General features: G+C 45.0%; 1 protein-coding gene across 1 annotated transcript; it reads right to left on the bottom strand.

Annotated features, from left to right (window-relative positions):
• Nucleotides 1-191: 191 nt before the first annotated feature.
• On the bottom strand, nucleotides 192-25,004 carry ACE2 (angiotensin converting enzyme 2). The gene is made up of 18 exons (XM_050911145.1): nucleotides 24,822-25,004; nucleotides 21,599-21,757; nucleotides 19,576-19,669; nucleotides 18,808-18,951; nucleotides 17,334-17,446; nucleotides 16,675-16,783; nucleotides 15,881-15,978; nucleotides 14,207-14,376; nucleotides 12,922-13,148; nucleotides 11,994-12,138; nucleotides 10,297-10,395; nucleotides 9,504-9,626; nucleotides 8,974-9,146; nucleotides 7,947-8,005; nucleotides 3,610-3,710; nucleotides 2,505-2,621; nucleotides 1,058-1,252; nucleotides 192-406 (listed from the first exon to the last, which is right to left on the bottom strand). Exons 1-18 carry the CDS (start codon nucleotides 25,002-25,004, stop codon nucleotides 286-288), a joined length of 2,430 nt encoding a protein of 809 aa, XP_050767102.1. The 3' UTR covers nucleotides 192-285.
• Between the last annotated feature and the right edge of the window lie 1,824 nt (nucleotides 25,005-26,828).

The following is a 26,828-nucleotide window of genomic DNA, read 5'->3' on the forward strand; positions in this document are numbered from 1 at the left end:
AAAGAGAAGTTGCATGCAGCACACTTATGAAAAGCAGCACAAATAGTGTGTAATATTATGCACATAATTCATAGAAAAGCCACAGGACGTATATATATCTTCAATTTTTGCATGTTTTTTAGTTACCACATAAACAGCAGATTTAGTTGCTGTTGTCTACAAACCATTAATGGTCAACTAGAAGACGTTATGTTTGATGATGTCCATAGTGTTTTGGTCCTTGCTAGGCACTATTGTTAAAAGTGAAATGAAAAAATGCGGAAAGCCTTAGTGTACCCACGTCTTCTAGAATGATGTTTGTGTCTCTTCAGATGGCTCAAAACCCATGTTGCTTTTTCCCTCTTCATTGTAAGGGTTCACCTCTTCACAGTTTAATCCTGCTTCACTCCTACTTTTTCTCGCTCTCCTGTAATGAAAATTCATTTTATATTAGAAGCCCCTGTTCTGTTCAAGTCCTTCTGGATCCCCAGAATCCCCTACTGTAAATAATACTGTGTTTAACTGGGAATATTTATATAAAAGGAATTGTGTTGGTTTTAAGGGAAACTGTAGCAAACCTACTACATTCTTAGAAACCCCCTAAATGGACAGACATAGAAAACCAACCCAGCTATATTGCTGTTAATGCAATAATATTTAAGGAAAATTACATTACTGGACAGCCTCCAAAAAGAGTATTGAAAACTGCAGGCACTGATGACTGTGGGCAACACTGCTGCTGGAGAAGGCACTGTGTTCCCAGCAGGCCACTCCATCCATCTTGCATTGGGGTTGGCAGAAGCCTGGTCACACCGCGGCCCCCTGCGGCCACAGCATCCAGCTGCCTTGGTTAAACTGCTGATGATGGGGAAATTGCATTAAGCTGCCAAAGCTGCCATGCACTGAAAGGCAGGGAGCTGAACCTTTAGCTATCACTGTTGATGGGGGGAGGATAATAAGCTTTAATTCCTTAACTTGCTTCAGTTAGATTTGGCAGCCTATTTGTAAGCACCCTGATGATTCAATCATCGGGACGTCTCCCAGTGGTCATGATCATAGTATCAAAAATATTACTCACTTTTTGCGATCTCTCTGCCCAGTGACGATCAAGACAATAACTCCAATGACAACCAGGCTAATGACCACCCCAAATATAATTAACCAGATGGTGACTGGCGGTTCATAAGGTGTGGCCAGGGTTGGAAGTATGCCCACAAACTCCAGCGTGTTATCATCCAGTCTGAAAGCCTCATTGATTCGTCCCCGAGACCTCCTGCCATCAAGAGCAAATTCAAGGAGTTTCACACATTTATTGGAAGGAAATAAACAGTTTTCAGTTGTTTTATAAATCTCCAGTGTGCCAAGCTTCCCCTGAACTGCTCAGTTGAAAAGGCTGCACAGGAGGTACTGCTAAACCTGTGTTCCTTCTGGCATGGGGTGGTGAATGACAACCACAGTAATTTAAGCCCTTAACCTGTTGCAGCTTAACTGACATGTTCAGACACTGTATGAACTCTTAAACTCAGTCTTAACATTTATCAAAATGAGGCAAACAGCCTTCTGATCTTCCTCTCTATTTGCATTTTGCCCCTTATCCTCTTTACCCTAAGTTTCTTGGCTATCCATAAGTTTCTTGGATATGTGACAGAAAACCACAGCTTTGACGTCTTCTTACCTGTTTCCCTCCTACAGTCTTCCATAGTTTTGATTCTTGTGTTTTTCACTGCTCTGGAAATCTTTTCCCTGGTGTATTTTCTGTGCTTTGTTTTTCCCTGAACTTCTGCTTCTGCTATTGAGTGCTAACCGGGCAGTGACTTTCATGGCCATATTCTTCTCCCTTGGTTCACCAACTTATCTCACTGCTTTCTCAACCCCATCTCATGTTGCTGCTGCTTTTAGATTCGTGCCCTCTTCATTTCCTACTGTACATTATCCGTGACCATCTGCAGAGTTGCAGTTTTACTTACCATTTTTACAGCAATGACTTACAGTGGTGTGATACTGTGCTATAAAAGAGCTCTTCATTGACCCATAAGTGGGAACTAGCTCCTGCTCTGACCTCTTCTTTTCCTTATAATCAAATACATCTGGCTGTCTTTCTAATACATCATTATTCTGGACTCCTTGCTAACAATAATTCTTGCACTGAATTTTCACTAATGAGAGGAAGAAAACATGCGTGCATGCACACACCATTACTGTGCCCTGTATTTAGAATATAAGGTAGTTCCTCTTAAAGTTTGAACAATGATATTTTCTGGCAAGGTATGATGCAATTAGGTGTGTTATGGCAGTTTTACAAGCACCCTGAAGCATTTTACATTGGCTGTTGTCCAAGACACCATCAGATAGATGGACTGTTTTCTTTCTGTCATAACAGTATCTCTCATCCCACTATTTCCATGCTAACTGCAGAACTGACTTTCTTATCACCCCTTCTGCCTCAGCTGACTTGAGCACTGCTTTCCCTTCCACCCTTTCACCTGGTTGTTTTGGATTTTTTTTCCCAGAGAGCAAAATCTCACCTGATGGCACTTTCCACGTCAGCTTTGGGCACAATATCACTGATATTACCTGGCATGCTGACAGTAAGGTAGAAGGAGACCCTTTGTGTCTGTTCCCCAACATGAATGTCTGTAATCCTGAATGAGAAACAGAAGAGAAAGGGTTTTTTTTAATTGTTGAGATGACATTAGCTTTAAATCCAGGCAAGTGAATAGTTGTGTTTGAGCGGCAATGCCAGGGGGTTAGTTTATGCTGAGTGAATATTTCCTAGTGACCTCAACTGGGAAGTGAAATCAATTTTCCTGACAGAATTTCTTTTTCAATGTGCTAATTCGTAACTCTAGATGGAGAGAGTCTACCCTGTACCTAAGACAATCCTTGGTGCAATTTTCCAAAGCACATAATCAGCTGCAGATCAGAGAGTGTTTGGGGCAGGTCTCATGAATGAGGTGATGCATGAAGTACCAAGTGAAAAAAAAAAAATCCTTCTTCCTTATATTCTGCTGGGAGTAGATCCTAGGCGTTAGATGACTGATGTTCTATAAAGTAATATCAAATAGCTTAAGTAGATAGCTTCTGAAAATTTTTGAAGAGACCTAATAAAAAGGGTTGTTTTTCTTACCAAAATCAATTTCAGATGATAGATTTTACGTTTGTAAGTGAACCTAGATAAGATTAGTAAGTCTGCACAGAATTCCAGTGCTTTATAACCAACAAGTTCATCTTTCCTTGGCCCAAAACCTCTTGGATATTCAGTATCATACACATACATTGTTAGAAATTTTGATTTCTAATCAATGTATCTTCCCTGATATTCCCACACAGGTGTGGGAGTCCCACAAACTCTCAAGGCTCACTTGACCACTGATAAGCCGTAGGAGACAAAGCCTTCTGCATTCACTGAAGTTACCTAACTTTAGCTCATTACTCCCAAACTTCGGACTCTTGAGTGAAAAGACAGCATGTAACCAAGCTGCCATCTTCCCTTTTACAACCAGCTGATGTTTGACACTGTTTGGTATTACCTTACATTTGACAGAAGGCATAATTAATTCCAACAATTCATGCCGCTAGTGAACCAGAAGCAATATAGACATAGCCAGCACAATTAAGCGAGCCACTCACTGGAAGTTAACTTCCTGTTGTTTCACCTCTGCGAAGTATTTTCTCATGGCATAGGCGATGGATGACTTGAACAAGAAGAGCTCGCTTTCATCCCATTCATACTGCAAAAACAGCACAAGAGAAATTCATCAGAGATGGCAAGTTATCTGACACTAAGAAATCATTCTAAAAAGAAATAGCAATTGTAATGCTTGGCATGCACTTCCGTATTATTTATTTGTGCCATGATAGCACTTCAGGAACCTACTCAAACCTTTTAGCTCTGTTAATCTGGGCGCTCTGCAGGAGAATAACCAAGCAGGCATCCCTGCTGCCAGACACTGCATCATGCTGTCCCTCTGCAATTTCTGGTACCTTTACATGGGGATACTGAAGATGCTGCAGTCCCAGCCCATCTCCCTGCCTTACGGGGAGCAAAGGCAGCAGGAGCAACATTATTCCTACTAAATATTGTGCATTCTGTTTGAAGTCTAAAGATTTCATAATTTAGATCTTGTTTTAATCACATAATTTTATTTGCAGACCTGTTCTTTTAAGCAGGATAAACCTTGGGGTGGGGTTGTTGTGTGAAGGTGGCTCATGTATTTGCTTGATGAGCTGGGATTTTTGTTTGGGGTTTGGTTTGTTTCAGTAAAAAACTCTTTGCATCAGTATTTCTGCAGCAGGCGTATATTTGTTGTTTTTCCCTGGAGAATAGATAGGTGATATAAAAAACGCACTGCCTGTGTGCAGGCTCCTCCCGGCCTGTCTTATGAGTCCAAAGTTATTTGCAGTGGAAGTCAGAAACAGCTTCTCTGGGGCAGGAACTGAGAGCTGTACAGGGGGCAAAAACCACCGCAGGAGCTGATAATGCAGCCTGCTCTCTTGTGCAACATCACACGTGCACGAAGGGAAAATTCCCGATTGAACTCTGTGGCTTTTTTTTTTTAACCCCCTGAAGGCCTAGATTTGATTGCGTTTATGGTACCTGAGCAGGAATGCCTATAAATGCTGTCAGTGACAGTTTTACACAGCTCCTGACTTTCTCGAGTATCATCCAGGAAGGTGTGGTAGTAGAAGGCAGCTCTGTTGTAACAGGCTTTATAAAACCCAGCCACATTTTTCAGCCCTGTCCTCCTCTTGACACTGATGTAGAATGAAGAGCGAGAAATACACGGGAGGAAAGAGCAGAAAGAGCCCGCTGTTGTCAGTCCGCGCAGGATCAGGCCCCAGGAAAGGCGCAGGTGACCCAAAGCCACGGCTAGCAGAGCAGCCCCCACGGCACGCAGAGGGCAGGGGCTGTGCCAGCTCTGGCTGTTCCAGCTAGCAAGGGTTGAAGCTGTGAGTCACCTGTGCCTTGGCAAATGCCCCCAGCTTTCTCCTGCTTGCTGAGCGGCAGGCAAAGCCCTGCGCTGAAGCACTTCTCGTTGTTACCGCTGCTGTCTCCGGCAGCTGGCAGTGTTCACCGTCACAGCCTGCAATGCTGTTGTGGGGGGTTTCTCAATTTTTCATTTATCCCCAACATCTTTAGGCTCTGCAGTGCTGGTTTTTTGGTTTGGTTTTTTTTTTGACCAGGAGCTGATTGAGCTTGATTCCTCTACTGCTGCTTTCTGTACTTAGCATCTTAGCTTTTTAATCATTTATTCGTTTCCGTAGCGTATATTCTGTCTTTCTCAGTCTAATGTCTTTTAATTGCCACTGTGCCTCTCAAGTGCCTTTAGAAATACCATTACGGGCTGTGTGGATGGGAAGCACCTGGCTGGCTTCTGATCTGTGTTTGAGTAATGACTACCCACACGCCTTCCCTAGGCATCTCAGCAACCTACCTTGGTGCTCGCTGTTCATTACAGAGGCTGCTTTGCTTTCAGAGCGAAATGAACTTTGCCAAGCACCTCTGCTCTATTATAGCGTGTTCCCTCCAAGATCCCACGTGTGACTTGAAAGACAGTGTTAAGTCTGGCCTCTGATTCAAAAAGGATTTTCCGTTGTAAAATACATCTAAACGCCTGTAGGCTGACAGCTCTGCATTCCCTAATGCTGTCTTGTGTGCCAGCCTTTTACAATGTAATCACATGTATGACATTGACTCAGTGGGGAATTTTGAATTAATGTTTGAAGAGAGGTCCTGTTTTCAAGTGGTGGTCAGGGGACTGACACTCCTGGAACCCTTTATTTTAAATAGGACAGACCCCAAGTGATTCAGCAGGGGTCTTGCAGCAGTTTCCCTTGGGAGGGCACTTTCATAAAGCCCCAGCTGAAGCAAAGCTGTGGGTGTTTCAGCCTCATCAGCTACACTGGTGATCCAGTGATGCTATGGCTACAGCTTTAATCTCATCAGCCTGAAAATAATTAGCAGGGTAATTGCAGCAGCACACGCTCTGGTACAGCTGGCGTAAGCCCATCTGTGAGTCTGGGTGCTTAATTTGCCAGAACTTTGGGCTATAGAAACTTCCCTGCTGGTAACAGCCAGGGTATGTAGCTGAGAGGTGCAGGACCGCCTGCATGAGCTGCAGCTGCCCCCGCTGCTGCCCCAGCGCAGCTCTGCCTCTGCAGAAGAGGGGGGATCTTCCCCTTTCTGCCCTATCCAATGACAGAGTGCAGAAATACAAAAAGATTTGTCGGCATACTTAGAATGCTTTCTGCTGTCCTAATGGTGCAAAGCAGCTCAAAATACATCTTAAACAAACAGTTGCACCGGGTTCCCAGCTTCTGTGCGCTGTGAGCCGTGTAAAGCAGCCAAAACATATTGTTCTGTGTAGCTGGGCTGAGATTCCTGCCCAAGGTTCCCCCTGCCTTTTCTCTATGCCAATTCATGCATGTACCATTACCCACTGCTGGCATACCAGCATTCAGAGTCATGTCCCCGGGAGCTCAGCGTAAGGGAAATTTGTGGGGAGGCAGAAAGCTACTGAGTGGAAAAGGTTTCTTGCAAGTTGGTGATGTGGACTGGTTTTGAGAGGAAAATGCATGGCTCGCTCTTCAGAGCTTAGGAACCTATCGTCCATACAATAATTCAAATTAAGTAATCTGTATGAGATTGTTTTACAGCTGCTCAATTGCACAACAAAAGACTATGATGACAAAAGGCAGGCATAAAAATGGTATTAAGCTAAACATTAACCATAATGACTAATAAATGTGTTGTAATATAGAACCTTTTCATGCTGTTGATATCAGTTTTGAATTGTATCTAACTCGACTCAGTGGTCTAGGAAGCAATAAAACTCCAGTGGGGCTTGCATGTGAGAGAGTGATAGAAGCGAGAGCATCAATTCATATGAAAAATGAGCCCATGGTATTGTGTTCTTGCTAGTCCAATAGGCTCCGACGCGCCGGTCTAAATGACCTGCCTGATGACACACTCGTTCTTGGAAAATTACTAATGTTCTGCAAGGTGAAAATGGCTATTAACAGGAATGAAGTGTCTGCACTTAAGCCTTCTACAGTGCCTTTGTGAGATTAGCATGAAGAGGCACAGCTAGAATAAGGAGCAAATTTTCAGCCTGGGTTAAGCAGATGGCCTAAGCCAATGCTCTGTTTAAAATCTTAAAAGCCATCTTTGCTTTGATGAGTTTTTTTAGGTTGCTGTAATACATTTTATTGGACCAGCTGGTATAATTGGGGAAAGCAGACAAGCTCGTGGGAATGAAAGCCCTTCTCCTCATCTGAAACAGAAGCAGCTGCACTGCCCCCTGCAATCCTAATAACAAAGCTGCATAAGGGTTGGAGGGCAGGGAAGCAGCCGAATATATCAAGGCCTAGAAAGATTACAGCAAACAGGCAAACAAAAATCTACAAAGGAATGCTGACAGAAGTGTTTCAGTGTGAAATCAAGAGCATTTGAGAATAGAGAGTGGGATTCAGCCCCTCTGCTTTAGCCCCACATTTAAATGTGAAGTAGCTGCTCTAATAATAACTTCTGAAGGCAGCCACCATAGCCATGATAATGGAAATTAGAAGAAATTAGGTAGAGGCTTTATTTAGACACATCAGCACAGCTGGGAAAAATATAGCTGTTTTCAGGTATACGGGTTCCCCTACACTAGCCCTCCAGGCCTGTCCTGTAGCAGGTAAAAAATGATCGGTACCTCCACAGAAGAACTCAATTCATCTAGCTGAGACGTCTTTCTTAAAATGGGTGGGATCACTCCCTGGAGAGGTCCCACCAGTAATTGTAGAGGGAGTCTTGACCACAAACCCAGACAAGACATCTTTTATGTGATAACCCTTCAACTGAGCTGATGCCACTCTTCAGACACGAAGATCAGCTATACGCTGCCTTATTTTCTGAGGGCCATTAGCACAATATCTCTGTTGCCCAAGCAATGGGAAGAGTGCCACAGCACAAACACACTTACCGCCTGGTCCCCCAGTGCTGACTTCAGGCTGATGCGCACTTTGATGGCATTGCCAGTGTCTGGTTTAAAAAGAAACAAGGGTCGTGTCAGAGCTGCAGCGACAGAAAGTCTGTCCCTGGGAAATGCTGGGTTGACTAGAGTTTCTCACAGGTTGCCCTGCTCCCCCTGGCCAGCTTGGTGGTATTGATCTTGTTTCCCTTCAGCCACCTCTACTGCAAACATCCGCATCTGAGCTGTCAGTCACCTGTCTGGCTTTGTAGTAGACAGAAAGAGCGAGCACATCTAGGGTGCAGTCCTCCTGTCTTCTTTAGACATGTCCCAAAGGAAATGCCTTTTTCCCGCCATTGGGAATGAGCAGCTCAGATGCAGATGCTGGTGTATGGTTAGGTGAATCCCACTATTAGAGACTGGCACAGCACTGTAAGAGTTACGGTGCTCTCCAGTACTGACAGTGATTACACGTGTATAACCTGGGTGGTTCAACACTCAGTGTCACCACAATAGGCTGAAAAATGCATTGTTCCACGGTCTCCTCCTTTACCTCCCCTTGAGCTCCCTTCTTTGACTAGCACATGACAGCAAACAAAATAGTAGTAATTTTTCTGTACTGGTTTGCCCCTGTGCCCCCAGCTCAGGGTCCTCTGACTCCAAGGACTGGTGGCTCCCAGCCCTGCAGAACAGGCGCACCGCTCTCAGGCAAGTGCCACACCAAGTCCAAGCCTCTGGTCTTTCTTCCCTCTGCACAGCCATCCCACACTCTTAGCGCTGCCACTGTTGTTAAAAAAAATAAACTCTATTTCTGAAAACTGGGTGAGGCTGTGACAAACCTCATGTGCGCTGACTTCTCCAGCTTTGGCCATGAGGAAGCCAGTCTGCCTTCCCATGAGTAAAACTTACTGCTCGGCGTGTATTTCCCATAACCCTGCTTCCCTAGGGAGAAGAGCCTTCAACAGCTACGAGGGACTTTGCTGGTCAAGGACTGTGAGGACTACTGAGTGTCCTTAATTCACCCACAAGCCATACGTACATGGAGCCCAGTCTGTTTTCCAACCAATGTATCTGCCAGAATTGTTTTTTTGCAGCCACTTATATAAAGGTTCAAAGTAGTGGAGCAAGGGCGCTGCATTCATGTATTTCTCTCCTGTTACAGTTTCCAGTGCTTCAGTCCAGGGCTTGGATCTGCCCAATTCAAGCAATTGTCTGTGTATATGGAAGGAGAGGTAATATATGTTATTGCCATGTTCCATCTGGACATCTAGCAAAACAATTTGCGATCAGTATCAAATTTTTCTTTTTTGCTTTTGAATTCCCTCCTTCCATCATTCCTATTAACAAAAATAAATTATTTTCTCATTAACAGGCAGTTAAACCTTTGATGTTTAGATCCTCAGTGGATATAAATTTAGTCAACTTGCCAAAATAAACTGAGTAGATATATGCTAAATTTTCAAGCTAGCTTCATTCTTGATGCAACCTCATTGACTCCAGAAGCTTTCAAGGATGAATTAGGCTTTGTTATACTCTGGTTTATTATGTGTGAGAAATTTGCTTTGTTACCTCAAATTCTGACCAGCTGCTGTGGAGTTGGTAATGTCACATGTGTGAAGAGGGCCAGTATGGTTAGCTGCCTTGCAAAGTGCCTCATGAAACTGGAACTGATAGATGGTCCGGGTGTAATACCTAAAGGAAGGGCAAGGAGAAGGAAGTCACAGGTTTTGTTAGTCATCTGGCAAGGAAACCCGCAAGCCCTTGGCCTTTGAAAAGCTCTGCTGTGTCAGCCGGCGCTCCTCCTTGGGAGCCTGCACTGCAGGGAGAGAGGACAGCTGATATTTATAGGCTACACTAACTCAGATTTAACAAAATGCCAAGATCAAATGCAGCAGAAAAGCCCCAAATCTGTCTGCTGCCACATAAACCAGGAGCGAGTAAGGTTTTTAAGGCCCAACTCTCTGCTCCGGCTGAGCCTTCTACAATGAGATGGCTGAGACACGGAGGGGCGTCCAGAGTTAGTTGCTTCAGGGCTGCATGTGCATGGCCCAAGTGACGGCGGTACGGGGCATGCTGTCTCCCCAAGAGGCAAGCACCTCATACAGATGTGCTCCCACCAGTCTGATGGCAGCACAAAGCTTCTCTGCTTGACAAGAAGCTCAGCAGCCTCCTCGCTGCTCAGAGATTGCTATGGAGCTGCCCCTGACGTCCACAGAAAAACTTCCACTGAAATCAGTGACCTTCAGTCAGACTTTAAACAAAAGATTGTGTCCTGAGACTCCCCAGTAGATGTTTTAGGTAGCTGGGGCTTGTTCTGTACCCAAAATGTAAGAAGTCAGTCATTAATTAAACACTGAGCTACCTTATGAATGAGTAATCATTGGCCACATGAAACAGCACTGCAGGGTCGCAATAGGTTTCGTCATGAGGGACTGGTTCAACAACGCCAACTATTTCTCTCCTGGGGATGAAGGAAAAACACGGGATTTCTGTTAATAGATAATAAGGAAAAATAATTTGACTCTGCTCTTCTTCTGTATTGTCTGATATGTACGGACACCTCTCTCACTTCCAAACAGAAGAAGTCTATACAGCTCCCAGTAACCCCAAATGAGTACTGCTCCATAGCTGGAGACCATAGAGAAGCTGCTTTGAAACTGATAGTGCAAGGAAGGGATTTGTATGATAGCAGGGTGTGCAGGGAGTAATTAGTGGTATGAAATAATCTACAAGACGTGAGCTTCACACACACACCTCATGCCCTGGGCCATCCTGAGTTTGGAGACTAACACTCGCATTTTTGTGCTGGGTAAGTGCATGCAAAGACTGGGTGACCCAAAAGGTATATGGCCTGCTGTGCCACTGGGCTGGAGATGAGGTTTTTCTTTATTTTCCTCTCCTGAGAGTGTGTCTCCTCAGCAGTACTACGGAAACAAACCCATGCCCTGAATTCTGAAAATGGTAATAAGCTTACATGGAAATATTTTCTGTAAACCTGTATTTCAAGGTCTTGTTCCAGCAGAGAGCTTTGCAGTGCTGCTACAACAGATGTGATAAGCTTCCCTGAACAATTTGTCATTCTCCGTTTCTCTGACATCTCTGCTACTTTTGAATAAATCGAAGCTGACTGATTTTTACAGTGGGTCAGGAGGCTTGCTTATATCAAGTTTTACTATAGATTTTGTTTGCTGATGGAGGCTCACTGCTTGTGTTTGTGTTAGAGTGAAGACTCCATTTTCAGTGTGGGGCTTGTTTGGTTTCTTTGCATTTTTCTGCCCCCATGTTAACCAACCTGGGAAATGACAGACTCCAGTCTGAATCAAACCACTTTTTAATCTTGAGCTCCAAGGTGCTGAAAATAGATTGGCTGGTGGGCATAATCTGAAAAGGCACCTCTGGATGTTACTTGCCCAGGGAACTGGATTTTCTTGACCGAGAAAGGTGGTATCTTAATACATAAGAAAGGAAAGAATCAGTCTGGAGTCTTTCAGACAATCTGCCTCCAAAACCACTCTAGAATGGGGAGGAAACACAAAGCAGAGAAGTGTGCACAGACATTTGGTAGATTGAGATCTGTATGCTTCTCAGGCTGGCAAGTACGATGAACTTCACCTTCTGCTTGTCCTTAAGGAGGTGGGGAGCAAACCAGAGCATACGCCTGATGAGACTTAGGGAAGGGCTGTACTTAAGCTACGAAGATGTCTTGGGGCATGCATCAGGGGGATGGAAGTGTTGATCCTGGGATCTGCAACATCCTGTGTGAAGGCCATAAGCTGTCCTTATCAGAGAAGCTGACATTAGAAGTGAGGACAAAGTCTGCCGAGAGGCAGGGTAAACTGCCCAGGGCTGTACGCAGTGCTAATGGGGATACATGGCTTGTGAGACGTTGTCTGCACCGCGTTGGGTGTTTCTAGCTGGCACTCTACCAGGCTTTGTAGAAACACCCTGAGAGACAGGTCCTGCCCTGTGGGGGCACAGGCACCTCGTATGTTGACTAACTACAAAGGGTTGGTTTTGCAGGTTCATTTGCAAAAAATCCTCTTTGTTTCTCAAACTTACTTCATCTCCCACCACCGCTTCATCCATTCCTGCTTTGTAATCTCACCCCTAAACACCATCCACCTCCACTTCTCCAGCATGTAAGTAAAAGGCATTGTTCCAACAATCGTTAGTGCTTGTTTGAGCAGAAAGTTGATTTCAGTTTCTGAAGAGAGAAGCAGTTAAGGTAATGGTTATGGTAGCAATTAGTATCTGATTAGACAGCTAAAGTTGCTTCCTTTTACAGCTAATGCTTACATCTGGTTTGAATTACAGATTTTCACTAAGGAAAAAGTGGAAGGAAGAATACTACTGAAAAAAACATGAGAAAAGATCACTTAGGTATTGTATATAGTTTTGTCTCTCTTTCCTTCCCCCCTACCTCTTAAATAACCTAGCCCTTTGGCATTTACATTTCGTTATCCTCCACTGAAAACCTTCCCAGGCTCTGGGGAATTTTGAGCTGAAGACTTTGGTACATCTCCATCCTTATAAGGTAATACTCAGAGAAGCCAGACAAACTGCATTATAATGAGGGCCTACCTACGTCGTCCACTCAATATTCACTTAAGTAAGAGATGTAAATTTCAAGGTTTCAGTTTCATTTGAACTGCTAAATACATACCTTGGTAGAGATATGTACGGATTCATGCAACAGCAATTGAAAAGACTATTGGAAGCTCATTTAAAGGAACTATGAAGATTTTGGGATGAGTTGTTCAGTACTGAAGGTAATAAAGTGGTAGCTATTTGTTTCTAAATTGTGTAGTGACATTATAAAGTAGTGATCCTTGCTTCACAATGTGATTTGGGAAAAAAGTAGTATTTCTGGTAAGTTAGTGGGGTAACATTTTCAGAAGCCTCTCAGTTGATCACTCAGTTTGCAGACACAATCTTCTGCTACAAAATAAGGCCTGCAAGTGTTTATAATATTTATGCGTTTATTTACCTTGATCCTCTTGGAAAGTTGGCTCTAGGAGGTCAAGAGATTTCAAGTGCTGAGGAGTGGCTGCAGAAAGTGACATAATTTCACCTACTGCTTCGTGGAAGCCCTCGTTGGCGCCGCCTCTTAGCAGGTAGGGCTGCGCAGAGTACGCCATGTCATACTCGATGTGGCCCATCTCGTGGTGCGCGGTCAGGAAGTCGTCCATGGTCACTTTGGTGCACATCTTGATCCTGTGCACCAGAGCAAAGTGTCTGTGGTTAGAGAGACGGTGGCCCAGCCAGCTGCTGCCTGAGCCCTGCCTGCCGCAACCGCGGGGCAAAGCAGCCTCCAGAACTTGCGAACGCCCCTCGCCTCTTGCAAAACCTGGGCGGCCACATCCTAGCATGGGGTGCAGTTCCTCCTGCAAGAGCAAGGCTTGGAGGGGAACTTGGCAAAACACTTTCAGCCACCTTGAAATTGTGCTGGGAGTGAGAGAAAATTGCTGTTTTGTGAGAAGCAGCTACTCTCTGAAACTTGGCGATAAACTCACTCTCTGTGTTGGAGGAAGTACCCACCATCAAACTTAGGCAGATAATAGTGTAAAAAAAGCCTGTATGTCAGTGACTTCTGCTACTTCATCCTCGTGTAGGTACTATTTAATAAAGGAATTTCTTCCAAATTGGGTTTCCTTTCACCTTCCCAAGACTGCTGAGGTGTGAGGTGTGAGGCCGGCAGCTTTCACTAAGGCTCTGCTGGGGACCAGCCTCTTTCCTCGGATAACTGTGGGGACTGCAAGAGGGGACAAAATTTGCCCCAGGAGACTTCATTGTGTGGGAACTTGCTGTCCCTCTCCTTTCCCAAATATAGAAGAGATTGATGGATTTTCATGAAACTGGATATACCTGCTGAAGATAGACTGTGGGCTCTCAGGAGGTTTTCACTTGCTACCCAGGGACCCTGTGCCATTGTTGCAGAACGTGCAGGTGTCCACAAACTCACTGGTATCCACAAGTACCCGCATTTCTGCTTATTCCTTAAGCCCTAGAACATAGTCATTATTTCTCTAATTCGTATAAATAGGTCACTTCTCTGCTTAAATTTGAAAGTAGTCCTTAGGTCTTCACAGAAAAAGTTACACAGAAAGGTTTACAGAGGATCCCTGCTCTCTTGTCTTCCTTTCCCCTCTTATCAGCCAGAAAGAAATAATAAATAAGGAAAAATTATAACTTAAACCAGCATGGTGCACCTTTAGTGAAAATATGAATGTTCTAGGAGATGGTATAAAAATGGGTCATAGCAATTGCAGTACCTGTAGTCATTTTTCCCCAGATCCCATGCCGTAGGATGGCAGACAACCTTCCTGTTGTCGGTCGGCTCTGTGAGCATGGAGTTATTCCAGAAGCCCTCAGTCATTTTGTTGAGGCCGATGGAGACGAAGAAGGCCTCAGCGGCTTTGAATATTTTCATTGCATCCCATTTCTGAAAGAGACAACACCACCATTAACCACTGCTTCTGCATGGAGCCTGTTCCCAATGGCTGGCTTAATGCAGGGCAGCTGACTTCATATTTATCTCCCAGCGACTTCAGATCAGCACCTGACTTACTGAGAGTAAGACGGTAGTCTCTGCCTTCAGCACTTCTGTAAATTCTGCTGGGAACTGGAATTAAGTGTTTTCCTCGCAAACGAAATAGGTCTCAGCACTCAGAGGTTCAGCAGATAGCACCTGACCCAGACCAGAGAAGCCCTCAAGAAAAGATAAGGTAGTGAAGATAAAAAAGGCTTTCCTGTCAGTAGCATGTCAGATCTAGGATCCGACCCTTCAGCCACTTCAGTCAGGGACAATTCATTTGAGGGAAGGAAGCTGCACTCCCAGCAGATGAGCATGAGAGGAGATCTTGGCCAGAACCATAAAACCTGGCAAATGTATCTAGGGGAGTTGCTTATCTGATTGTAACTGCATGTTAATGTCCAGAATATTTTTGTCATTCAGCAGTTTTATTATTCTCCATAGCAGGAGCTCTGCATTTACTGGACTGAGTTTTCGCACAGATTTAGGTGGCAGACAGCTCAGTTGGATGAGAATCCTAAATTGGGCACATCCACCAACAAGGATGAGTCCAGCCTTTGCCCCGAGGCTCTGTAAGTAATGCTTCCCTCCTCACGGTGGTACTTCAATATACACTAATTTATGACTACAAGGGGGTCAGTACTGTAAAACAGAGGTGAGATTAATGCAGACTTGTGCAAACTGCTTATGAATCAAATTTAGCTATTCCTTCTCTTGCCAGCATAACATTTGCATGGAGTGCTCCCTATGAGAGGAAGGTAGATTTCAGGTGAATAATCACATTTCAGAAATCAAATTCCACCGATCACCTTTTATTTTACAAAAGGAGTGAAGCTTAGGCAAGACTACAGACAGTTATCTTCACTCATGTTCTCGGTCTGGTAAAGGTGCTGTCACGGCTGTTAGCACTACCGATCTCAAACACAGACCTTATGGTGCTATGCAGTTATCAAAAGATAACAGGCGGCATTGCAGTTTCCTAGCTGTATCCAAATAAACAAGACTGGCAAAAGCCCCCCTGCGATATACAAACTATTTGATTATGGTAATGGCTGGCAAAGGTCATATTTGATACCAGCCAACTCCATGAGTCCTGAAATATTTATATGTACAAAATATATCTCTTAATGGATAGGTGTCTCTGAGGAAAATAGACTTGGAGCCAAGATTAAGCCAGTCAAAGAGAGTGGAGAAGAAAGAGAGGAGAACAGCTAAGGGAAAAGGTACAGTGGAAAATGCATGAACACATTAAGGTGAAGAGCAAAAAAGGATGCGGAAAGCAATGCTTTGCTGGTGGTGTATCATCTGCCTTAGGGCAGCTATGGTTTTCTAGAGAGCAGCTGACATGTGGTGTATAATTTTTATACCATCTAGATTTGTTACATAATGCATATTGCATAAAGGTATGTCTTACTTTTTGAACCATTGCAGAAGTTACATCAATGTTTGGTTTGGCTGGATAGGGAACGGTCAAAGCATACAGATTTGTCCAAAATCTACCCCACATATCACCTTCAAAAAAGAGAGAAACATATAAATACTTTAAATTATAAGTTCTATAAATTGTGCAGTGTCATAAATAGGGACTCCTATACATCTAAACAGTTCTGATCCAGATGTGGAGGGGAGCAGTTCTGGGAAGTCATGCATAGGTCAAACTCAGATCAAAGATCCTTTTAGTCCCCAAGATCAGCTCTTCTTGTACAATACAGTTTCAGGACTGATCACCTTCCTAAAGGTCTATTCACAACTGAACATCCATGTTGTTAGTCCACGTGATTGCTGCTGCCGTGTTCATGTACATTACAGTTATGACAGCTTGATGTTACATGCTTTGAAAGCAAAGTCATGAAATGTGGGAGCTTAGGATAAGATTTAAAAGGAAAAACAAGTCTCTCTGAAGCTCTAATTTCTAAGGAAGACAAGTGCTGCAGAGGGGAGGGAAATGTCGCAGCCCAGTGCTGGCGTTTTCAACTGGGTGCTGCCAGCCCTGGCGAGGATGAGGACACCTGCCTTCCCTACCTGCCTCTGCTGCTAAGCACCTGTGTCATCTCTGCCAGGGACTTCTCCATTTCTCCTCTCCTCTTATCTGTAACCTGTTTGTTAATATCCTGATTAAACAGGCAGATTACTTTGTTCCCATGTGCCTTGAAGGTGAGTGTCCTGTGTACAAAGTCAGGCTTGCATGACACAGCCGCGCTGACATACCCAGCAAGTGAGCAGGGAGGCATCCCGTGGAGCTGATGAGCTCGGGGCCGTAGAACTGCTCCAGTCGGTGCCTCACATAGGCATGCAGCTGCTGGTACAGAGGTTTTAGCTGGAGGCAGAGGAGGAGAAGGAAACAAATTATTTTCTCTTTGCTCTATGCCACTCATCCCTCCTAAAGAGAGAGCCTCAAAGGTGACTCCGACAAAATTCTCCTGGCAGGTAAGTGCACCCCAAACCTGCAGCTGAGCTTTGCCCCCTGCCTCAGGGCTCAAGCACTGAGTCCAGACCCTAGCCCTAGAAGTCCTGCTCAGGTACGAGGGAGGGAGCATTGCTAACTTTAGATGCGGAGTATCGAGGATGTCATCTACCCCATGGGAAACATACCTCCCGCCATGGGCCCTGCCTGGAGGAGAGACATGGATCTGCAGAGCTCCCTCTTTCCCAGCCTTTGGCTCAGTGCAGCCCGAGGGGACCAAGCTGGTCCTAGAATGGCTGCAGAGGTAAAAATGTCATGTATGTCTCCTGAAGTCTGTTAACCCCATGTAGGCTGAGATTAGCCAGTTTAAAGTAGGTCTCATCTTCCTTCACAACATCGACACATGAGCCCACCATCACAAAACAACCCTGTGGCCCAGGTGAGAGATTTTTCCTGCCTCTACCTGCTCAAATGTCTTCTCCACATCTTCGACCAGCCGGTCACGGCTGTATTTGTATTCTTCTGGATAGTCTGCTTCATAATTTGCTCTCCAGTAATCTCCGTAGTCAGAATAACCTGTAAAGCACAGATGCATCACATCAGGATACCACACATGGCACTGCTTAGGTCTGCAGGAGCAGTGCAGCTCCCTGCTGTTCCCATGCAGACCTGCAGCCTTTCCCCCAAAGCAAAGCGGCAAAGCGCATGATGCTCTGGGTCTGGGGCGGGGGGGGGGAGAGTGCTCCCTCGAGGCTCTGTCCCATGAATGTGCAGGTGTGGGAGATTTCCAAGAAATGCAGAAATTGCAGTCACGCTTATCTGCTAATTAGGGTCATTCCAGCTGGAGATGGAGGTCAAAGGAAATCATCACTCCTGACTGGAGCTCCTTTGGCTACGAGGGAGGGCAGCCGCTGCTCAGGCTGGATACTAAGGGGTTCTTACAGAAGGTACAAGCTGGTGGACACTGAATATGGGCCCTCTCCTCCAGCAACAAAACCACCAGGGCAGGTGTAGACACCACGACTGAAATTCAGCTCCCAGTTCCACTAAGTCTTCCAGTCCACTGAGCTCCATCAAGCCTGGAGCGGAAATGGCTCATAGCTGAGGTCTCTTCCTTAGCGGTATGGAGGAAGGTCATAATGACCATTTCTTGATGTTTGTTTTTTTCCTGTCTAACTATTTGGACTATAATTTCTTATTTCTGGTGTCTAGCTCCAGCTTGACAATTTTCACAAAACAAGGAGTGTAGGAAAGTAGGTGATACAGCTGCGATTTGGCCAAGAGACAGATGATGTAGCTACTTCAGAAGCTATCTTAGAAGACCCCTAAAGAAAATTAGCAGCCACCTGCCACTGTTCCTTGAAAAGACAGTTCCCTATGATTTGTGTGGAGATCTCTGACTGGAAGCACACTTCCCTTAGTGCAAAATCCTTTTTAAGCACCTGGCTGCATCTGCTCGCCCAGGCCTACCAAATCTGATCATTCCAGTTAGGGCATAATGCTTATAAATGTACCACTGCTTGTGGCTGGTGCAAGAAGGTCAAGGCCAATAGAAAAGAGATGTCTCCAAGACCCAGCAGCACTCAGAAGCGGTTTAAATTGAGCGTGCTTGCCCATAAGTCACAAGCAGTGCAGTTCTGGGTAAAAGGCAGCATGTAATGAAGGGCACGGATACATTATGGCGTTTGGGAAAGGTGCCAACAAAGACATCCCCTTTTGTTCCAGGCTGGTGACAGACCTCTGATCTGGTCAATGGCACCTGTCTGTATTGCCTCTCACTTTGCAACGTGTACACCAAGAGCAAATTATATGCAAAGCGCTGCTCATCAGTGTGTAAAAAAGTATGGGGGTTGAATTCCTGTGCAAATTGTGCAAGGCTGCGGTATGTTTGTTAATTTCTGGAAGCCAGAAAAAAGAAAAAAAAAAATGTGACTTACTATTAAGCTTTGCAACCTCATTTTTAAGTTCAACATACTCTTCATATAATGGTCTCATCCTCCTGCCAACATCAGCTCTCCAGCCTTCCCAGGCCCAGAGTCTCTCATGATAATCTGTGCTGTTAGCCATAATAATGTCCAGACCTGTCAGAACAAAAAAATAAGTACTAGGCCTTGAAAAAGCAGAATCTCTTTGTTTTTCTTTCACAGCAGGCAAATGAGTCAAAGCAAAAGAAATTTCATGAACTAAGAAGAAAACACTTTGTGTTTGAAATACTGATATATCCCATAATTTTATTGCATCCTTTTCTGATTTAAGGTTTTCCCCTTCTTCTCTTTAAGAAACACGGAGCAGACCATGAGTCCCTTAAATGCTCTCTCTACATTAGCTTCCCTTAAGTTGGTAGCATTCTTGGGACTGGCCTCAACGCAACTTTTGAGTCCCACAAGACTTTGATGACGGGGGAAAAAAACAGACTTTCTGTGACGTAGGCAAACGCCAGGTGACAGGCAGGCTGTCACACAAGCTGAGCAGCCCTCTCCAAATTTTGTCTACTACAAGTAGGAGACAGTATGTCTCATGGGCAGCAGGCCCGCTGGAGGTCCCTGAACTGTAAGGTGCAATTAAATTATGACTAAGCTTTAGATAGCAGGATATATCTATTGAAACTACAGCCTGTTCTCTTGCAGTCAGGAGCCACCCTTGGGCTTTTTCTTTTTGAACCCTCAGTGTAAAGGACACAGTAGGGGCAGTGGTTAGTACCGTACCTGGCTCCAGCACCAAACACTCAGACGGTTCGGTGATTTTACAGACGGTCCCAGTGCTGTAGATGGTACTCATTGTATTTAGCACAGTGCTCAGCTGCAAGTTAGATGTGAGATAGCCCGTTAGAAACCCACTCAGTGCAAAATAACAGCCAATTATGCTAAGTCCTTAAGAGCTCAATTCAACACTTCATCCACCAGCTTAACATTTAAGCATATGTTTAAGCTCAGTAGAGATTAATGAAAGAATTTGCCTAAATGCATTACGGAACCAGGACCTAGCTGGAAAAGACAGATAATCTCCCAAATATATGACGTAATCTACAGGTCCTTAATATCCAGTCAGACAGAGCTCTGGATTTAATGAACACAGACTGTCATGAGAGAGCTATCAATATACAGCAGCAATAAAACAATGAAGTTTAGCAATGCGCTTCCATAAGCGTGGACCCACCTAAACTTCCCAGGTAGGTCGTGGTTTTGAACGACAGCAAAAAGGGCCCCTTCTGCGGATGCTGCCAGGCTGACTGTTGCTTGTGGTTTTTAACATCCCATCACACTGATTGCATAGATCTGCTTATATTCCATTACAGAGAAGTTACGGCTCATGTCTTGGGTCAGCTGAAGGCCAAATGCATCTGAAATCTTTCAGCTCTATCTCAGAAGCTATGCTACACAGCTTGGGTTTTGGGGTTTTTTTATGTTTTCAGGTTTTCATACCTCAAGAAAAACATGCACCACTTTTAGCTTTTCCTTTAGGACTATGTTATTTCTTATTTAAAGCTTTAAATCAGAACTATGTAGAGCTGTCAGTGGGATGGGTAGTTAATGACTAGCTCTAACTTTATCTCTATCAGCATTAAAATAAGTGGGCACCCAGGGAAATTTTTGTATCAGTGAAGAATATTTAAATATTCTTATGGAATCCCATCACAAAAATGTACAAAAAGTCACTTTTCAAGCAAGAATCAAGAATTTCAGCCCCAAGGGCCATTTATCTAGGAAACTGCAAGTGTCTAAACAGGGAGGATACTGAAGAAAATACCTCCTCAACAGAGACAGCATTACCATCAGTGCACTGCTGTGCTCCAAAATAAATGTAAGTTTGTAGGAACTGTCAGCATTCCCACCAAGGTAATCTGTCTTTCAAGAAACACATCTCATTTGGATCAGACAGGAGATCCAGCCAGTCCATTGTTTTTCTTGCACGGTGGTTAACACTGCTGATCTCGGGCAAAAAATCTCAGGATCCTTCTATAATCAGGACTGTAGGATCCCTTAACTCAGTGCTATGTTTCAATTTGATCTCCAGCAAAAGGAAACTAATTTAACCCTCAAGTGTTTGGTTATAAATCCCTTTTGAGTCTGCATAGCTGCTCACTCCAATTCCACATACAGTTGTTACCCATATACATGCCTTTTACCTGAATTTGTCAGTGGAAATGTCAAATCTCGTTATGATTCTTGCTAAATCTTGCTGGCCTTCAGCAGCTTTCTGTGGAAGGAGGTCACCAATCCTCCCCAATTTCAGGCATCCCAGGGTGCCTGCTGCATAGAAACATCGCCTCTTTTTCACAGTTTGATAATGCAACATGTGCAGAGAAAGAAACTTCCTCCACCTCCACCTTTTTTACTCATTGAATGTCCTTTCACCCTTCTCTTTCTGCTCATTGCCCTAGGTCTGGACTTAGCCAAGCACTTACCACAGGTTCTCTTTTCCTCTTATGACTAATCCGGCCATTTGTGCAAGGACAACTCTGAGGCGTGTGTGTGTGTTTGAAATTCATTGCATGGATTACATGGCAAAACTGCTAACTTGAATGGGAACCAGCTTCCTAAGCCAGACCACCCCTCCAGTCCCGTACTGCTGTGAGCACCTTGTACAGGTACACTCCCCATACTGATGCTGGGAGACAGCATCATCCCGAGGCAAGCAGGGTGGTGACAGCACCATGCCCTCGCTCGGGGGTGTTGTGGGAGGCAGCTCAACTCACCCGACAAAAATGAGCTATATTCAGCAACTTACTCTGCTATATTTTTCCAGTGACAGCACAGACGACCCTCTGTCCTGCAGAGCCTGGATCTGGAGCCTGGTGAGAGCATCCTGGATGTTGGCTAATGGGAAGCTGCTGGCATTCCTGGAGGCCTCGTCGTAAAACGCGGACCACTTGGCATCCGCCTCGTTCTGAAAGGGGTTCACACAAACCCTGAATTACTCTGCCAAAAGAGTGCAGCTGCCTGATGTACTCAGTGGGCAAAAATATTACTTCTGGGGAGAACTTCATTTGTGGAGACCACCTGTGGATTGCAGGTTGAGCACTTGCCCTGCACAGTGAAACAGCTGGAGAACTTTCTGTCTTTGTTTTATTCACACATCCAGACAACCATTTTTCTTTGGAAATAGCAAAAAGCAGGACTGTCTCCTCACACCATGCTTGTTATAATTGATCCAGCATCACCTAGCTGTGTTCCCTGCTACTCTAAATCACCACGTATTCTTCCCTTAGTGCTTTTCTTCACCCACCTGTGCCTAACAGAAACAAGATACAAGCCAGGGCACAAGAGGTCTGTGACTCACATGTCATTCTCCATTTCTGCTTCAGTAGCAGTGACAGACAGCAGCCAAGATATTGATATTGAGTCTTTTCATTATGCAAATATAACTTTCCCTTAAATTTTTGGTAAATAAAATATTATACTTGGGTGTAGGAGGCTCTAAACAGGTGCCTAAATTGGGCATGCAAAACCTCAATGTTTTGCATGAGATATTGCTTTTACCACTGCTGCAATTACATACCATGACATATGAAACTCCCAAATTTCAGTGCACAAAGTAGCACCATAAGAACATTATTTGGATTTGGGACCGTCTGATTCTTATTCACCTTTTTTTAATGTGTTTGTACATAGTTTAGCACATCAGCACCCATCCCAAATGGCAGCGAGAACAGTACTAATTAACCTGGGTCCTTGGGAGAGTTTAATTAATTGTGCTCACGCCAGAGCTTCCCGGGTTGTGGAGAGGGCACCTCTAACACCCATCCCTCCCTGCTGAGGCATCAGGAAACACAAATGTCATATTGTGCCTGAAGAGCTCTTTCAGGCACACTTCACCCCTGTGCAAACACATGGCGAGGGCAACGCTTTCGCCAGGGCTGTGCCCAGGTTGTCCAGCCCCATGTGTGACAGACCCACCGTACCTGCTTTAGGCTCTGGCAGAGAGAGGCGGTGGCAGACATAAGCCCTTTGGCAGTCCCATCCCCGCATCTCCCCCTGCCCATGCAGCCCCTCTACGGGAGGGCAGCCATCACCGGGAGGCTTTCCAAACTCTACCCTTCACGGGAGCAGAGCAAACAGCCCTGCCGCTGCTCAGCAGCTTGCAAAGCTCAGTGGGCAAGAGCTTGATAAGCACCCAGAGGAAGAGCATCACTGTGTAAATCTGTTTCCGAACCCCTTGTCCTGAGCAGGGACAGAGAGGTGCCTTAGGGGCGGTGGGGCAGAAGAGGGGGCTCTTTGGCTACAAAAGCCAGGGGAAAGAAGTTAGCTTGCTGTCTGATTTTTCCCCAATTAGAGGAACTGGTTGATAAGTCAGAGGAATAGTTACGGGGTTTGTGGCCCAGTTTACAAGGAAAATGGATGGGAAGGAGCCAGAAGGGACAGTATTCATTAACTCTGCTCCTCCAGCAGAAAGGGAGGAGGGGAAGCAGTGGGTTTATTACCAGTGCTATGGAAGAGATCAAGCGAGAGAAAACGTTCTCTCTGAGCACTGGACTAATTGGTTCTTATTGCTGGTATCTCCTCATGTATTTTATTATCATCTCATTAATGCTGAAAGTACTATATGGGGCTTTCATTTTACGTGTTTGGAAACGTTATGATTTAAGTACCTGGTGCCTCAGAAAACATTCCAGATTGACAATGATTAGTCATTAGGATTTCTTCCAGCAACCAGTCTCCTTACTTTAATTAAGAAATACGATAATTAAACCATGTTTTAATTAAGCTATAAGACCACAAAGTGAAAGACTTAAACCATTACACAAAAGTAGATGTAGGATGTTCAGCTTCATTTTTATGCTCTGAATTGTTTTTCTCTAAAGCTTGAGTCAACTTTAAAATACACACAGCTACAAAACTCAAGGTGTTTTTGTTCATTTTGAAAGGCTCCAAGGTTATGAGATGCTAGGCTGAGGCACAGCAGTATCAGTAACCAGCCAGATCATGGCTGACTGCTCTTGATAAACACGGTACTCGCCTAGAGACCCCGTTGGCTGGGACAGCTAGAGGTTGGTGTTGAGAAGCAGGGAGAACTGTGTTGCAAGACAGCATAAGTACAAATGCTGTGGTCCTTCCTGCAGATAGAAATTGACTTTCAAACCAACGTACTAGACCACTGTACTACAAACTCCACTGCTAGCATTTGGAAATCCATGATATCACTTCATTCTTCCCAGTTTAATACCTCCAGGCAGTCTACCAACAGCCCTGACTGAGGAGAGTGATGGGGGGGGGGGGGAAGGTCCCCCACTGGGTAAAGCGTGTGGACCACTATATAAAACCATCAGCGAACATTTAATAGATTGCCTACATTCAGAAAATGTTTGCATATTCAGTGAGAAGTAAAACAACTTCAGCAACAGAGAAGAGAGAGTTGTCCGTGTCAGTAAAAAGCCCAGCGTCAGTTCAGTCTTACGAAAAGCGGGAGACCTGAGCTCACGTGGGCACAAGATTCGAATCCTGTTCCCTCACACCGCAGGGCAGCACCTAGCCCGGGCCCTGGGAGAAGACCATCCCCTCCGGGCTGTGCCCTCTCCAAGAGGAAAGGGGCCCCACACAGAAACGTCGTGCCGGGAGGCACTGCTGGTGTGGACCCCAAGCATAAGAAGGCGTCTCTCTCCATCCAGCTCAGCTTTTGGGGCAGAACATGCAGCGCTCCCTTGCCTTTTCCCTCCACTCACCAGGGTGACTCAAGGCAATGGCTAGGGACAAGTCCAGCCTCCGGCCGTCCCCGTGCAGTGTGAGGGCAGCCCAGGCACCAACCCTAGGCTGTAGAGGCTGGTAGTGGCCCAGGCACTTCCAGTGAGGCATTGCTATGTTAAAGCAAGCCCCTCTACCCTCCTGAAACTAAACCACAGCTACCAAAGAAGCAGCGCTCCAATTTCAGCCAACCTTGGCGGAACCAAAATAAACTAGAAAGTAGCTGTCAGATTCCTAAAGCAACAGTAAAACCTGCAGGATGGAGCACCTACCATTTTCCTGGCAGTATCCTTGGTGATGTTGGTGTTGTAGTTCCATGAGGCAAGGGAGCTCTCATAGCTGATATTCTCTGCCCTCCTGTTAAACTCTTCTAGAAACATTTGGGCTTGTTGTGTGACATCCTGAGGGGTCACAACAGCACTCAGACCACAGAGAAGCCAGAGGTGGACCAACATATTCGTATCCGGGCTGAGAACCTCCCAATGAAGTAGGTTTCCTCAGGTAAGTTTCTCTGTCGGGCTCTGTCTCATCAGCCTTCAAGCATGGCCAGTGTGAAGAAAAAAGGCTGAATCCAATTTGCTGGGGCCTTTTATAGGTTTTATCCATTGTAGGAGAGAAAGGAAAAAGTTTTTTATAAAAAGCCAAATAAACAAAAGTCAATGATTAACTTTGGAAAAACATAATTACTCCTGCCATTTTATGGCCTTCTTATAAAAGGCTTTTACTTTTGGTTAATGTTTCCCAAATGTGCTGTCAATGATACAGCTGGTCACTTTATCTATAGCCTGCCCGTGTCTTTGGTAGCTCAGAATCTGTGAATCCTTTAACAGGTTGGTGATAAGCTGTAAAAATATTTAGAAACTTCACTGAAACACCAAGCCATGAACCTTAACTCCCAGGCAGGAAGAAACCCCAGTTAACCTGACATAGGGTACCTGGTTGGGTGTTTCAGCCCATGTTTTAAAAGGCTTTGCAAAGCCTGAGTGCTTTGGAGAATATCCCTCATTTTCAAAGCAACTGGGGCATATAAAACCAGATTTTGAAATGTGTTCACTGGACTATCAAAAAGTAGCAAGAGACTTCGTGGGATCACAGCATCTTGCATAGAGACCTAATCTGAACTATAAATCAACCGGATTTAAGTACTGAGGTGACTAAGACTACTAAGATGACTCCAGTTTAATATCTAAATACCTTTGCTAATCTAGCTAGGAACCTAGCACTTACTGCAAATCAATGGGAAAATCAATGCATGAATTAGTTCTGGAAATGCAGCTTGCGTTGAGTGCTATCGATCAGACAATACCTTAGTACTTTTTAAATTAGCCTATTTCTGCTCAGGATCACTTGGTTGGTTTTGTTTTGTGTTTGTTTGTTTGTTTGTTTCTGGGGGGGGGGGGGGGGGAGGGGGGCTTTTTGAGACACAACTCTGCAGCCATATCCATGGGGTTGGTTTCCAGTTCCTGGCAGAGCTTCTCCAAAACCACTGTGAGTCTGTCTACGTGGGAGCAGCAGCGACCAGCCCCTTCATTGCCAAACCCCAAGAAAGGAGTTCCAGCCCTCCCTCTGTGATGGGCTGAACACAGCATGGCCTCAGCAGGGCCACCAGAAACAGGCATCCCCAGCAAGCAGAGCCAGAAAGCAGGGACCTTGAGGAAGCACCTTGCTTCAATATTTTCTGACACCCATGTCCTGTGGACCAGGGACAAGCGATGTCTGTCATCCATGTGCAATCCTCTAACAATCCTTTTTTTACAAGGGAAAGCCAACAACATTCACTCAACCCTTCCCCAGAGGTCACATTCCCTAAATTGCGTGTTACTCTTCTTGGTGCCATCCAGACTCGCCACATTTTGTGCTTCCTCAGCGATGGTGTCCACATCTGATCATAACCAAAACCTTATCAATGATCAGTAGCGCAATCACCATCTGCATCTGTCCTGGTTTCGGCTGGGACAGAGTTAACTCTCTTCTTAGTAGCTGGTACAGTGCTGGGTTTTGGATTTAGTGTGAGAATAATGTTGATAACACTCTGATGTTTTAGTTGTTGCTAAGTAGCGCTTATCTTAAGCCAAGGACTTTTCAGTTTCCCATGCTCTGCCAGCAAGCAGGTGTGCAAGAAGCTGGGAGGGAGCAGAGCGGGGCAGCTGACCTGAACTAGCCAAAGGGTATTCCATACCAGGGAACGTCATGCCCAGTATATAAACAGGGGGAGATGGCCGGGGGGTGCAGATCACGGCTCTGGCATCGATCAGCGGGTGGTGAGCAATTGCATTGTG

This window comes from Gymnogyps californianus, chromosome 1 (genome assembly GCF_018139145.2).
Source record: "Gymnogyps californianus isolate 813 chromosome 1, ASM1813914v2, whole genome shotgun sequence".
Lineage (NCBI taxonomy): Eukaryota > Metazoa > Chordata > Aves > Accipitriformes > Cathartidae > Gymnogyps > Gymnogyps californianus.